This window comes from Drosophila bipectinata, chromosome 3R (genome assembly GCF_030179905.1).
Source record: "Drosophila bipectinata strain 14024-0381.07 chromosome 3R, DbipHiC1v2, whole genome shotgun sequence".
Lineage (NCBI taxonomy): Eukaryota > Metazoa > Arthropoda > Insecta > Diptera > Drosophilidae > Drosophila > Drosophila bipectinata.
Genome location: NC_091739.1, coordinates 24,591,495 through 24,606,418, shown reverse-complemented (window position 1 = coordinate 24,606,418; position 14,924 = coordinate 24,591,495). Strand labels below are relative to the sequence as shown.

The window sequence follows — 14,924 nt, the reverse complement described above, 5'->3', positions numbered from 1 at the left end:
GCAACCGCACACATGACATACAACACCCAACACCCACCACACACCACCCACAGCCGCCATCCTGTCCGAGTGCCAATTATAAAAGACCACTCAAATGCGCCGAGTGAATAAATGTGGATGCCAACTGACAGCCGGGCAATAATTTCAACAACATGTCAATGCTGATGCTCATCAAAGTGATTTCTGCTTCAGAGTCTGTTTCAGGTTCCCATGTAGCCGTGGCTGTAGCCACCGCGGTGGTTTCGTCTCCCCTTTCACCACCCCCAATGGCACCCACCCCCTCCCATAAATGTTGACAAAACGCCAACGCATCGAGACGTTTCACATCAGCGATTGGTTTTGCTCGACATTATATACACGAGTGCACATATATTCGAGTGATATATATGGGTGCGTGCCTGTTTTTATAAATAAGTGGGCTCAAATAAAGAGGTAAGTGTGCTTGAGGGTGGCAGGTGAGTTGATTATTTTCTTTATTTTCCTTTTTTTGTGTATTATTATTTGGGTTACCAGAGGTCTGGGCACGGGCTATAAATTTTGATATATTTAGCAGCCCAACATTGAGGCCATATGTCATCATCTACATATTTTTTACGGATTGTGTGGGACTGCAACTGATAAATCTTGTATCTTATTGGGAAATTTTATACTGCACATTGTTGGCTTTCAAGGGATTAAGCTTAGGAAATTAAAAGTTTAAAATACCAATCTTTATTACCGAAATGATGTATAAATATTTTTTAACATACACCTGGAAATTATGTATGTTTGCCGAAGGGTATAAAATTTAGTGTATGGGAGAGTTATGAAGAGTACTTTGGTAAGATACTATTAAGATATACTAATAAGATGGTTAAACTTTGTAACCCATAATGTGGTAGTACCAGACTTCACGCCGGAAACAGAAGTCGTCATGATCAATCGCCGGTGATACGCCTAAAATAATTTAGCATAAAATGGGAATTATTCTATTCAGCACTTGGGTTGATTAATCGAACAGTCTTTGATGTGGGCATGCAGTTGGCAGATACGCACATTAAAATCCAATCAAAATGTATAAAAATAAACTCCTTAAGATGGCACTGAAATTATGACAGAGTCTTATTTTAGTGGCAAGAGATCAGAGCCGGACTGCACGAGCATCGCCTTGGGTTTCTGGCTCTAATTGCAGATAATAAGTTTCAATTGGTGTTGGCCAAAAAAGTCACGGAGTGTGAGAGCCACTCGCAGTCGCAGTCACTGCCTATGGGGCAGGAGGGTCTCCGAAGCCTACGCACGGCCATAATATCGTTTATAGGAAAATACCAACCCACCTACCACAATAAAAGCGCGTTTCAATTTCAAATTGATTGCCAGTCGACTGTTATTATTATCTGCTTTTATTGTTATTTTTTTGCTCTTACTTGCCAGCTTGTTATTTGGCTCTTGGTGTTAAATACTCGTGCGAATTTTTGTGCTTTTGGAGGCCACCACCTCGACTCCCCGGCCGGCTGAATCTGAGTCCGAGTTCGGGTCTTTGGCTTGGCGCCACCCCCACAAAAGCACAACGAAAATAAATATAAAAATTTATATTTGTTTTTCATGCTTTCTCGTTGGCATTGCCTTTGGCGAGGTAAGACTCGGGCGTTATTCCACTCGTAAGATAAATAAAATATTTTTAGTGATTTTGCGGAGGTATACGTATTTTTAGCTTGCTGACCAATACAAAAATAAAAGGAAGTTGCCATTGGCTTTTAAAGTTTTTGTTTCTCTTTTGCAAGAGACCGGAATATTTGATTGTAAAAGTGATTCTTTGTTGGATTTTTGTGTTTTCTTATAAGGATTTCCTAAAGGTACAAGTTTGAAACAATTAATTAAATTTATTAGCAAGCATATTGCTTAGCTTTCCAGTTTGGTTTTGTTTAATCTTTTTATCAGTTAAAATTATTGGCCATAAGAAAAGGTTTTAATTTGGATTGTCTAAAGGAAACTAATATTTTATTTTCCAATATTTGTTTGGCCAATTCATACTAACATCCTTGGGTTGTTTTTCGTGTGACTTTGTGAGTACAATTGATGGCTTCGTCGGGCATGACACTTTCCCACAAACTGTGAGCACCTCGAATGATTCAAAGCTGCTGATTTTGGAGTGTAGTTCTTATTGCCTGTCTGTGTAGTCATAGTCGAATGTTGGTTGGTTGCTGTAGCTGTACCCTTTCCTAATATGGCCAACAGCGGTGGCACACACTCTCGTACACTTGTTTCATGTAAGCGAGATTGTGTGTGCCGCTTGTGCAACATATCCAATTGGAAATGAAAAACTCTGACCTACTAATCACCGAGCCAAAAAGCCAATAAGAGTCAACAACGAAAGACAACGGCAAACGGCAACGGCAGCAACAACAAACAAGTGCCACCAACCAGAGACAGCAACGACATTGTCGATGTCCGACAGCAACACCAACAGCAACAACATCAAACTAACAACAGCAACATCAGCGACAGCCCAAGAAAAATCAAAAGATGGACAATAACTTTAAACCAGTTCCAAATGGCGCAGCCTTGTTGCCAATTTTCGCATGTACTCGGACTTGGTAAAGAGTTCTCTGATCGCACAAATTTGTTTTGAATTTGATTATGTGAGGCTATTTGGGCTTGCGGGCTGCCCCTCGCGCATGTTGCCGGCTGTAAGGCTGCCAGCCCAATTGACATTTCATGCCGTATTAAGTTAGACAAACGGACAGACAGGCCGACAGCTCTCGGCAGACAGTCGGCAATTTGCGCCATTGGCTTTGTCGCATTTGTTTTACTTCACTTTTCACTATAAAATTATTGTGTTGGAATCGAAAAACTGAAAATAGCGCACAAGGACATTCGCGCATGCGCCCCAGACGGCGCCAAAACGTCGGCAGCCTACCAAAAAAAAACAAAATCCGTAAACTGCAAAAAAAAAAAAAAAATAAACATTGCAACCAAACTACAGTGTCTAAGAAGGCAATAAAAAATGCAATGAAGTCTAGATCCTATAGTATGGTACAATTTCAGCTTCTCATATTAGTTAATTATTACATTCTTAGTATATTTTTGTCAAATTTTTTAAATCAAAATGTTTATTTTTTATTTATTAAATATCCTTGCTTAGTACCCAATGTGCAAACAACGTCGTCACCAATTTCTGGCTAAATTGATGACGACAATGATGGTGAGGAGAGGCTGCGGCAATTCCCTGCCATTGCAGATTATCACATTTTTTTTGTTTTGGTTGGTTTTTGGTTTCTGTGCTTTTTGTTTGGCCTGTGTGTTGTTGGCATAAATTTCAATTGCTCGCATTTAACAACAATTTAAAGCAAATTAAATTTGCCGTTCGGTGCGATATTGCCTGCTGATAGGCGAGGCTCTTGAGTGGAGCTCCAATGAACTCGTAGCGCCATCTATTGGCCGCTCTGCCATGTGCATATAAAGTAATTTTCTGCTACATTAGCTTTTGGCTTCCATTTTGGACCCTATTGTGGGTTTACAGAGGGGTTGGAGTCCAGACCGTATGTTGGAAAAATTGAACAAATCTTTGTCGGCTTTTCTAAGTGCTCAACTAATGGTCAAGACGAATTGTAAATGGTCTAAGCAATCTCAAGACGTTTAAGATGGGTTTTCCAAGTTAAAAAGTACTTCTTGAAAACATAAGGAAAGTCCTGTTTATCCTTATTAAAATTGTTAGAAAATATAATATTTAAAGAGTGCAAAATAGTTTTAAAATATATATATAAACAAACACAAAGAAGTGAATCATAGCTCATATAAATCAAGATCCTTCCCATGATTTTCCAATTAGGCAACCGCCCAACTTAATTGAACTGCTAATGTGCCCCTTATTCCGCAGAGCAACAATTAAAAGGAATTATTATAGATTTGTTTTAAGCACTTACTGCCGTTTCTGGTGGAGCTGTTGCTCTTGCTGCTGCTGTTCGTTGGCCTCTTTGGCGCATTGACTTCTTCTTGTGGCTGCCAAGAGGGGCGCCCACCACCGACGGGGCAGCCCCGGCCCACACCAGTGCTCTACTTAGACGCGCTCCATTGTTTCCGCATTCGATTAAAAATGATAAATGCCTGGCTGCGCTCAAATGAAAACAACACGAACAACAAACCCGATACCAGCCAGACCAAATGAAGGAAAAATGGTTTTTAGCGGAAGGAGGGAGAAGGGTGGGAGGCCGTCCTACGCCGATTTTCTTGACCATTTTTAATGTCCCGTTTATGAACGCTGATAAGTCAAATATTCTGGCCGGAGGCTTTTGGCTGTGTCTAAGCGTAATTATTTGATTAATTTTATTGCCGGCTCGGGTGGGGGGAAACGGTGGGTAACTGGGCCACAGCTTGTCGGATATGGCGGTTAAATATATCGTTTATGCTTTTATTAAATTGCACGCATTAATTAACTTGGAGTGCGGGGAGGCAAAGGCAAAAGCCAAAGTCAAAGAACATGTCTGAAACAGACATAATCGTGGCTCCCCAATCCACCTTTCAGATTGTTTTCCATTTCCCCTCGTAGAGCCAGAGCAGAGCCCTGAGGCCTTTTTCATTTCAATTAATTGCTCCGACGTGGAAATTAGCGTTCGCACATGATTTTTGGCAATTATTGATTATATGATTCACATAAATCTGTGTCAATTGAATTGCTGGCAGGTGAGCTTGCTCACTTACTTATTTAGCCTTAATTTTCGATAATGTGGAAGTCGTTATTGGAACCTTTAATATTCTTCGCCCACACATCTTACAAATATTTGCGGGTAGCGGCTTGTCCCTGCTCGAAACCACACAGTCTCAGACAACTGACCAGGGCAGCCACAATTGGGCCAAAGTGGCTCTCAAAACAGGGACAGTGTCCTCGCCGAAGGGGTGGGGTGGAATGGGTTTCACCTTGTGGTGCTGCAAGTGGTTTGTTAGTTTCACTTTGATACGACAGCACAGCGGTCAAAGTGGTGATTGTGATAAATTGTTTGGGGGCAATATTAATGGTAAGTTTGACACCGATTAAACGTTTCTTACTAAAACGCTTTAGTAAGATTCTATGTACAGAAGCTGCATAAGGAATAAAATTTGAAAAAGAGGGATTATTTATTCATGGAATAATTTAAACTAACCATTAGCCTCTTCTATTAAATATTTCCATCCCATTTTATTCATCATCTATATTCTGCAACTCTCCCACCTATTTGCCACACACTCTCTTATACAATGCATTGAAAAATGACTTAATTTCACTTCAACAGATCAAGGCGATGACCAATAACCTGCTCCATTGTTGCTCAGTGGGTGGAGGGGGACGATGACAGTCAGTCGGTCAGTAGGCGTTCGAAATGATTCCGATCTGATACAGTGAACTGCAGCACCACTTGGAGTGGACTTGCAGTGGACTTGGACTAATAAACATAAGGAGTAAACAAGTCCATATACGGTCAAATCGGTCAGCAGTATCTTTTTCTGCCTGAGTGCGGCATTTTGAGTTCCATTGTTGGGCAGTTGACTGTTTCATACACATACATATAGGTTTTTTTTCGTTACTTATGCATTTTTCATGGGACGATCCCGAGGACCCGATCTGGAGTGACAGGCGCAGGCGCATTGCAAATTGTCAAACCGTTATGTGATGCTGGAGATCCAATCTCCCACCAGCAGAGGAGCCGGAGAAAGTCCGGCGCGTTGGCGGCGTTGCGATTTATTGTGAAATATTGAAATTACACAAGCTCTGCGCCGCTAGTTCGCCAGTGAGAAAATGAGCAATGCGCCAGTTGCATCTGCATTTTATTCAGTTTCCAGCGAAAAAATCGAAACCAAAACTGAATCCCAGAAAAAAAAGGAGACCAAATCGATGCAAGTCCCACTGCGGTTATCACCATGACAGCTGTCAATCTGGGACTGGAAAATCAACAAAAAACCTCCCATTCCCGGTCGGCGAGAAAGTTTTTTGTTTTCCCCATTTAATTGCAAAGGGGTTTCAATTAGCAGGACAAGTGATTTTTTAGCGCCCTCGTACACCATACGATGTCTTAAATTACTCCCCGAAAGTGGCCAGGTAAAAGTCTTACTCGTATCGGGTGTTGGCCCAGAAATTAACAAGCCTTAAACGGCGGCCAGGACAATTACTTTATTTGCGCACTCAATTTATGCTGATTTATGGGAGCGGTTGCTGCAACACTGCGACCCCTGCCAGTCCATTGCATCCATCCCGAAATGTTAATTGCACTAAAATGCAGATTTACCCATTCATGAACAATGGGGGTAGAAATAATAGTACCTTATTTATTTATTTACAAGATACTTTATTCCTGAAATTATTTATAAGCATAGATTTTATTAAATTCTTAAACTCCTACTGCGCAAAAATCTCGTAACCCTTATTACGAATATTTTGTTTAAATATATTTATGCACATGCATTTGGTGTCCAGTTCGGGGGCAGACCTTGGCTGCATTTTGACTGCCAACTGGCGAAAGATAAACAGCGACAGTTTTTCTCCCGATAAAATGGCCAAAAGGTGGAGGCTGGGAAGACGGGGATACATGGGAGGCTGTGGGCTGTTGCCTTGTCTGCCAAACTCATTAAAACGAATCTTTTTTAATGGCCAAAAGTTTGCCTGGTTGCTGCCATAATCAGTAAAATTAAGGCCATGGCAGCTGAAAACTGTTTGCTGCCTGCCAATGTCGTTAGCGTTGGACCGCCAAAAAGTGAGAACAAAAAAATCAGTCATAAAGAACTGATTGTCATGGCTTTTGGAAAGTTGTTAAACTATACCATTGATTTTAATTCTAGCTATTGAAGACTTCAAAGGAAAACCTAATCCACAGAAAGGATGACTTGATATTGTTCTTGAAAATCGAATTACCAGCGGAAACTACTTTAAGAAGTCCTTCAGCTTAAGTTTTATAAAAGAAACCTTTATAAGAATTATTGTCTCGTCATTTCTTGTTACTATAGTAATTATTTTTAAGTCTTTGTTTGACAAATCTAAAACCATTAATGTTAAATCCTTTTCTCAAATTATGAAACCTTTTGCCAAAGCACGTGTTTCTTTTTTCATTCAATTTTCTCCCCTCAGAATGTTAAAAATCTCATTTCGGCCAGCAGGCTGTGGCTTAAAGGCGACAACTTGTGTGTCAAGCGCGCTAAGGCAACGCGGCCAACAACTAACAACTTACTTAAGCCAACTGCCGCAGATGGGGTAGCACTCACACTCGCACAAAAAGGCGATAGATGACGCAGGCATTGCCATTGCCATGTCACACTCGAAAGGCCGAAAAGGCAGTTCCCGGCAACAGATTCAGTTGCAGCTCCACATAAACGTGCTCCGGCGGCTGGAGAGTGTTTTTGGTGTCCCCTCGCTCCTTGGTAATCCCAGTCCTGCCCTTCGGAGACCCTCCCCAGCCAAAACGCTGCACGTGGCCATCGGGCTGCACTCTTGTGCACTAATTACGAAAACTCAGCACGTTTTGCCATGGCCTGGGCTCAGCTTGGCCCGTACTGGCATACTGGCTAACTGGCGGACTGGCTTACTGTCGGTCTGGCGGTCGGGTGTCTGGCTGCTGCCTGTTGGCTCTTGGCTGTTTGGCTGCCTTGTTGCCCGAGTGGTTAAATGCTGTTCTGTGCTGTGCCGCAGTAATAGCAGCAACATGCAACGCGACAGTTGCCTACACCCAGGGGAACTTTGCCACTTGCAGAAAAAAAAGAAACACTGATATTAACACAATGTTAAAAATATGTATTAAAAAGCCTTGACTTTCCTTATTATTCTTTGATTGGTTTTAATTGTCTGTCAATATTAAACTAGTTCTATATCTTTATTTTATTGCAGAGTTTGCAAGCACCACCTCGATAAAGTTTGTTCTAGGATTATTTTCTTAGTCTCGGATAGTCTGGGATAAAATTCTAAAATAAATGCATTTTAAAATAGAAAATATATCTCTGTGCAGCAACACCAGCGAAATTGGTAATGGTGGCGGCGGCACTGCTCCTGCAAAAGTTAAAAACATTGCGGCAAGCAATAAAATCAACATTGGTTTCGGTTTTGGCTTTGACTCTGCCCCGCCGGGCGCTGCACTTACCGACCACCTCCCTTCCACTATGCTTTCCCTTTGGGGCTCCTAGATGGTCCGCTGTGTAACTGTATTACTGATGAGCTCCAAAATCTGCTTGGCGTGCCACAATTTCACCAAAGTCAATGTCTGAGGTTGCAAGTGGACCCGCCAAGCGGAGAGGCAGCCTAGCTGGAGTGGATAAAAATTGCTGAATTAAAGTAATTAAGGAAAATGTAAGCTATTTTGAGGAAACCTTAAAATATAAATATTTGATGATTAAGAAATGAATTAAGGGGCTGTGCGTTCATCTAAGTCAATTTTTAGTAAGCAATTGAAAGAAATGTTTAAAAAATAAATAAATAGGAAGATAAATGCCAGATTTCTCAATCTTTTTCGTAACGCAATAGAAACTAAAAGATTTAAGCAATTCATTACACATAGTGTTCCCCTAAATAAGTGAAATCTTGACACCCTTATATAGTGTTCCTTTAACGCCGATCCGCCAGTATCGAAACTGAGGATTGGCCAACTACATATTTGCAATCTTTACGTCGGCAACACGGCTATAAAAATAAATTACACCGAGCTTAAAACTTATGTGAGGTAGAAAGAAAAATGGCTTATAGACGCGCACTGCAACCAAGAAAAGGAGAAACACCGAATTGAGAGGTAACCTTAAACGAACGACAAAATGACCAATCGACCTTAGATTCTGTTTTGGCCAAGACCAGGCATGTCCTGGCCAGGTCTGGGGGGAGTGGCGTGTGATGAACGTTATTGCTGTTTTGTGTGGTGCTCGCTCAATCCACACGCACGCATCAATACACAATCAATACACCCACGGCTACAAAAAAGGGGGGACTAACGGTAAAGGTAAGGCTCCGAGCCGACAATGAAGACATTAACATGACCAACGACAACAGTCAGCGACAAAACTCTCCGTGCCCCATAGCTCATCACATTAATCTTCTTAATACGCCCATCAATAATTCAAAGCCAAAGGCATGACCAACTGGCCAGTGAGCCGAACGACAACCGACAACCGACAAGCTAAGCCCAAAAACCTAAGGCCCAAAACCTAAACCGAAAACCGGCAACTTGGCCAAGTGAAGAAGTCGCCAATGGACACGCAACCATATCGAATCGAAGCAAAGTGCTGAGTGAATTATGACGCACTGTTCCTTACCGGACCACGTTCGATTCTTTTCGGATGAAGTGGCCACTGGCCATTGGACATGGGCCACCTTCGAAAACAGTTTGTCGTTCATCAAATGCGAACTATACTATAACATACAAATAGTGAGCTCGTTCGTCTGGCATGGCCTGACAATGAAACTTTATGGCTCGTTAGCATTTGATTTATGCGTACTAAAAGTGCTCCAAATGGTGAACGGCGCAAAATGGGGAAAAAATCTGGAAAATCCACAATTCTATATTTAATTGTTTGCCACTTAGATTTAGGTGATGATAATCCCAGCTTGGCTAATTTGAGCAAAGATTGCACATGTTTCTTGACACTTGACTCGCTCAGAGATAGTGGACAAGGCCCGAGAATAATATTGACATAGGCCCCGCTCAATAAGCAATCAAATTTCAATTTTCATAGAACTTTGTAAATATCAACAAGTTTCTGAGAGATAATATATACTCGTAAATTGTTAAAAAAAAAAAAAATATTAAAATGAAAACAATAATTATTTCTTTGTTTTATTTATGATATTCATATATTCATCCTTTGCTTAGTGAAAGTAAACGTTCAGCGGTTTCTTTCACTGCACTTTGCACCCACATTTCCCATCTTGCAACTATCGAAAATTGGAAACGTAATTGTATATGAATGACATATGCTGAACACACAAAAGAGCTGGAGTACTGTCGTTCCCGTTCCCATTGTGCTCCTGAAAGTGACAGGCGCCCCCAATCCCTGGGTCCATTGTTGGGCCTGGACAATGCCAAAAGCGCCACCCGCCTCTCCAGCACCTGTGGGTCCACCTGTCCCCATGACAATTTGATGTCAGTTGCTTGGCTTGGAATTTTGCGATGCGATCGAGGTCGACGCTGCCATCGCCATCGACAGACTCATACCCATCGCAGGTTTTTCACGCCTACTTCGGCGTTTATTCGACCCCATGCAAATGGCCTTTGTTCCGCTCGCGTTCCTGTCGCGCGAATTGTTGCCAACTTCCTTTTGTTGATGAAGATAGGCATCCAGTGGGCCGAATGTGTCAAGCCTTCCATGCATCGTCGAATGCTTCTTATCAGCGAAAGCTTAAATGCCACTAATTGTGTCAAAGGTTCGCTGTATGTGTTTTTCTGATGCGGATTATTGCAACGCTACAATCTGGCGGCTATAAAAACCCCAGTCGGATTTCAAAACAATTTAGTTTGCTGTAAAAAATTAAGTCTATATAGTAAGTTGCAAGTGCTTAAAATTCTCAAAAGAACAGGAAAAAAAAGGATATTTACATATTTTTAGACAAATTCAAATAAATGAGTCGCGGACTCTTTACTAGGGCTAAGTGAAAAATAGACCTCGTTCTTTTCAACCTAAAGAAACTAAATTAAATAAATACATATCGGAAAAACCGTGTTCCTTAAAAATGTTTACATAAAGTATTTTTCTTTAAGTTTTGAACTTTAAGACTGAGAGTTGAGCATGTCGGTTTCTTAATCAAACTTAAAAAAAAAAAAAAGTTACATAGTTAAAATAATTTCTAAATAGTGTAGGATGAATTGAATTTTAAATACAAGTAAATAATAATGTTATTTGTATTTCATTTTCAGCCACAAATCAAAATGCATTTCTCCTGGCTATCTGTCTTCATCTTGGCCATAATTGCTGTGGCTGTTTCCGCTGGACAATGTAATGCTCCATTTAAGAAGGAAGGACCTAACTGCGTTGTCGAACGTATCATTCACGGAGACTGCCCAGCTGGATCGCAATACAGTGTCAACATCAACAAATGTGTTTATAAAAATTAAAACAAAACGTGTAAATTTAAATATAAAGTAAAATGGAAACTAATTAAAAGAAAAGTGTTTGTATTTGTTTTTAATAAGCTTTAAGTGGGCCGACTATGTCAATGCTTCGATGCAGAGCCGACTGCTTATCAGCGAAAGACAACATTTGTTGCTTTTAAAGCTTTTAAAGGTCACTGGTTTGGGTATTTCTGATTAGGATTTTGGGAGCAACGAATGGTCGCCTATAAAAACCCCAGCCTGTTTCCCAAAAAATTTAGTTTGCTCTTAAAAGTGAAGACTAAACAGTAAGTGTTAAACTTAAAAATTGTTGAATTTGTTGAAATTCTTCGAAGAATATAACAAAAATATTAGTGAATTTATAGACACAAATTTTCGTAACTCGTTGGTTGTGCTTATTAAAAAAATAATACTTTTTTTGTGTGATTGACAAAGCTAAAAATACATATAAATCTAAAAACTCAATATTCACTAAAAAATAAATACTATTCTTTCTTTTTCAATTTTTTTTAAAAAACTTTCCATCCAGCTCATCTTTTAATTGAATTTACGAAGTATTTGATAAATATATCTACTGAAATATTGGTAGACTATGAAAGATTATTTTAATGAACTTTTCAATTTTTTTAAATCAACTTAAAAACATAATTTTTAAAGTTAAATTATTAAAATTAACTTACAATAGCCAGTGGAAAATTCAATTTTATATACGAGTATCACAATTAATTATATGTTTTTTACTTTCAGCTACAAATCAAAATGAACTTCTCTTGGCTTTCGGTCTTCATCTTGGCCATCATTGCTGTGGCTGTTTCGGCCGGACAATGTAAGGCTCCATTTAAGAAGGAGGGACCTAGCTGTGTTGCCAATCGAACCATTCGCGGAGAATGCCCAGCAGGATCGCAATACAGTGCCAAAATCAACAAATGTGTTCAGAAAAATTAAAACTAAATGTGTTAAAATAAAGATTAAGTAATATGGCAACTAATTAGAAGAAAAACTGTTTTATTTTACTTCTTATTAAATGCGGTAGGTTAAGGTTAAAATTGGATATTCACAGCGTAATAGTTTGATTTTAATCAAATCTATGCTTTCTTTCTTTTGGAAAGAAACTCGTTTTTCATCTAGGTTTTGGCATTTAATTTCCTTGGATTGGACTTCAACGTTTGCCCTTAAGCCCAACGCCATTTTCGAATTAACTTCATTTTCGGCCAATTATATTTGGCGTGTTGTGCTGGCCATGGGAAGTTCAACAAGTGTTGAACCTAAACGAGCATGAGTGAGGACCAAAACTGACGAGGCTGATGATGATGGTGAATGACGTCGTCGCCAGGCGGGCATGATGCCCATTAGTTTATTACCATGTAATTGACTCAACGCTTGTCAGACGTCAGCGGTGTTGGCTCCTGCGGCTTTAATGTGCTGCATTTAATGCCCCAGCCGACACCGAAGCGCCGACATCAAATCAGCACCACTGAATGCCAAACCAGCAACAAAAACAGCTCGTCAAAGTCAAGCTGATTGTCTCTCAGATCGTACTATGCTATACATGTATATAAATTTATATATACATACATATATGTTTGGGGGTTTGACTGTCTGCGATTAGTTTGATTGGACTTCCCGCACCTTTGGCCGCCTCTTATCTTGAGCTAGAGTTTCGTAAGCACCGCTCCCGGATTGAATCGTCTCACCGCCTAAAACTGCCTAACACCGCAGCCTGCTATAAAATTCATTAAAAACTTTGCCCGACCGCCTCGAAATGCACAAAAAACGAAGGCTAAGACATAAAAACGTAGAAAACATTTAACAGTGGCAAAAACTTTGGCAAGTCCAAGCTGTCGACAGGATGTGCAGCAAACCCAATTGCATATGCCAATGTAACAAAGTTTTCCACAGCAAAATGTCCCACGCCCTAATAGTGATGCCAAATAAACGAGCTCAAGGCTTTTGATTTTTATGGAATTTTATATATTTTCATATAGTTTTAATTTATGTATTTTCGAAAGTTTAAAGTTAATCTGACTTTTAATAAGACTTTTAATAAGTTAATACTACTTATAAGATCTATGCATTTCGAAACATTGTATCAGAAATAATAGGTATCCTTCTTAAAATTTTATTAAGCAGGCGAGGAATTAAATAAGAGTAAGGTGGAAACATTTTAAACCTTAAACTTTACAATAGTAATGACTCGATTTCAGAGATTTCTTTTGACATTTATTTCTGCATTCATTTTAATTTTTAGCTTTACTTATCTATTAGTTGCCAAATGGTCATTCCTGCAGCAGCTGCGCGTCCATAAACTAACCGTCCTTGTCACTGGGGCTTGTAAATTTCTATGACTTGCATAAAAAAGGGCCCTCCCTAGAATGCTTTCCGCTGCTCTGGGTTTCCTTTTTGGTCTAAAAGTTTCCTGTAGCAAAAGTCGGCCGTCCGGACAGCGGACACGGGACAAAGGACATCGGACGGGCAGGAAATAAGGAAATGTTTTCAGTCGTATTTGCTGCCTTAGCAGCGACATTTATCAGTCAGTTGTTGCAATGTCCTTTGGGCCGATGGTCTGCATTTTGAGGTGCAGAATGGGTGGCCGAATGGCTGGTGTTGGGCGGTATGCGGGTGTGGGAATGTCTTGTTGGACAATTTTCAAAAGCAGTCTCAAGTGGCTGCCGCCGGGAGCCATGCAGCTGACAGCAATCGCTGCAGTTTGCTGCAGTTTTCGGCACTTGTATTCGCCATGCAGTATCTGGTATCTGGTATCTCTGGTCTCTGGCTGCCGAAAAAGTTCCTTCAGCAAACTCTCGCGTAAATATGATGAACGTAAGCAGTAAAGTTCTGGCCAACTGATAGCCGAACGCTCCTACTTGGCCATCTTATAAACACAAGCTGGCCCTAAAAAACTTTTGCAACCCAGCAAGGACTCCTCTGGTGACGGCTCAACTTTATGGGGGCCACATAGTTGCGGTTTGGCTGCACTTTCAGAAACACGCAAAGAAAAAAAATAAATACAAACGATTTTAAAAACAACTTTTTTTGCACCAATAGTGGGTAGATGAGCTAAAGCTAAAATGTATCTTTGATGAGGCTTCAAAGAAAAATTGTATATCAAGTATACGCAAGTATATGTATTTTTCCGTGCAGTTTCCTTCCTATAGTTTTTCTTATCGTTTTGAGGCAATGTCCACACCACCCCTTCACCCTGAAAAAAATGAAAGTGTTGCCATAATTTTTGAGCTTGCCTAGCCAAGAGTGTGTTGCTGTTGTGGTCGGTCGGTTGTTGGCTAAAACTTTGCCGTTATTGATGCTGGCCAAAAAGAGTGCTGACGAGGCTAGCCAAGGCGTCGGAGAATGGAGGCTACTTTTGAAATAGTTTAAATGCACATTTACAGACTTTTCTGGCCTCCTCGGCCCACGGCCATTGTTTTGCATATGGAGTGATAATGGTTGCGGTCAGGATGATTAAACCCACAATAAGCCTTTTCCAAAGCTCTTTTGATAGGCAAATTGAGAAGCTATTTAAATTTTATATCCGTTTTTAAGTTTCTAAGCCGCTTTTTACAGAGATTAAGTCCAACTTTATATAATCTGAGATTAAACATGATTTATGTGCATCAAAAAGGAAAGAGAGCTTAAAATATGTAAATAATTCCAAACATTTTATTGGCCTATTAAATGGAAATAAAAAGCTGCCTAATTAAGTACATTTAATGTCATAATTAGCAAACTTTTTATGTTCTGTGTAAATATGAATAATATTTATTAGTACCAGCTTTGATTTTTATTCTCAGAATCATATAACAGAGTGTAACTTTTCTTTTGAGTTACATCCAAGTATTCCTGCATGCCTCTCGGCCATGTTTGTCTGCTCGTTCGGTTCGTGCTTGCCACTTTTATCCT

At 40.1% G+C, this 14,924-nt stretch overlaps 2 protein-coding genes across 2 annotated transcripts; both read left to right on the top strand.

Moving 5' to 3' along the window:
• The first annotated feature begins 10,414 nt into the window (after nucleotides 1-10,414).
• Nucleotides 10,415-11,084, top strand: LOC108121822 (uncharacterized). Its single transcript, XM_017236119.3, has 2 exons — nucleotides 10,415-10,459; nucleotides 10,833-11,084. Exon 2 carries the CDS (start codon nucleotides 10,845-10,847, stop codon nucleotides 11,028-11,030), a length of 186 nt encoding a protein of 61 aa, XP_017091608.2. The 5' UTR covers nucleotides 10,415-10,459; nucleotides 10,833-10,844; the 3' UTR covers nucleotides 11,031-11,084.
• A 137-nt stretch (nucleotides 11,085-11,221) lies between these two features.
• On the top strand, nucleotides 11,222-12,004 carry LOC108121821 (uncharacterized). The gene is made up of 2 exons (XM_017236118.3): nucleotides 11,222-11,314; nucleotides 11,775-12,004. Exon 2 carries the CDS (start codon nucleotides 11,787-11,789, stop codon nucleotides 11,970-11,972), a length of 186 nt encoding a protein of 61 aa, XP_017091607.2. The 5' UTR covers nucleotides 11,222-11,314; nucleotides 11,775-11,786; the 3' UTR covers nucleotides 11,973-12,004.
• The last annotated feature ends 2,920 nt before the right edge of the window (nucleotides 12,005-14,924 follow it).

Bases quoted from the DNA above. Each gene is read 5' to 3' on its own strand.
- LOC108121822 (XM_017236119.3), top strand. From the start codon at position 10,845: ATGCATTTCTCCTGGCTATCTGTCTTCATCTTGGCCATAATTGCTGTG.
- LOC108121821 (XM_017236118.3), top strand. From the start codon at position 11,787: ATGAACTTCTCTTGGCTTTCGGTCTTCATCTTGGCCATCATTGCTGTG.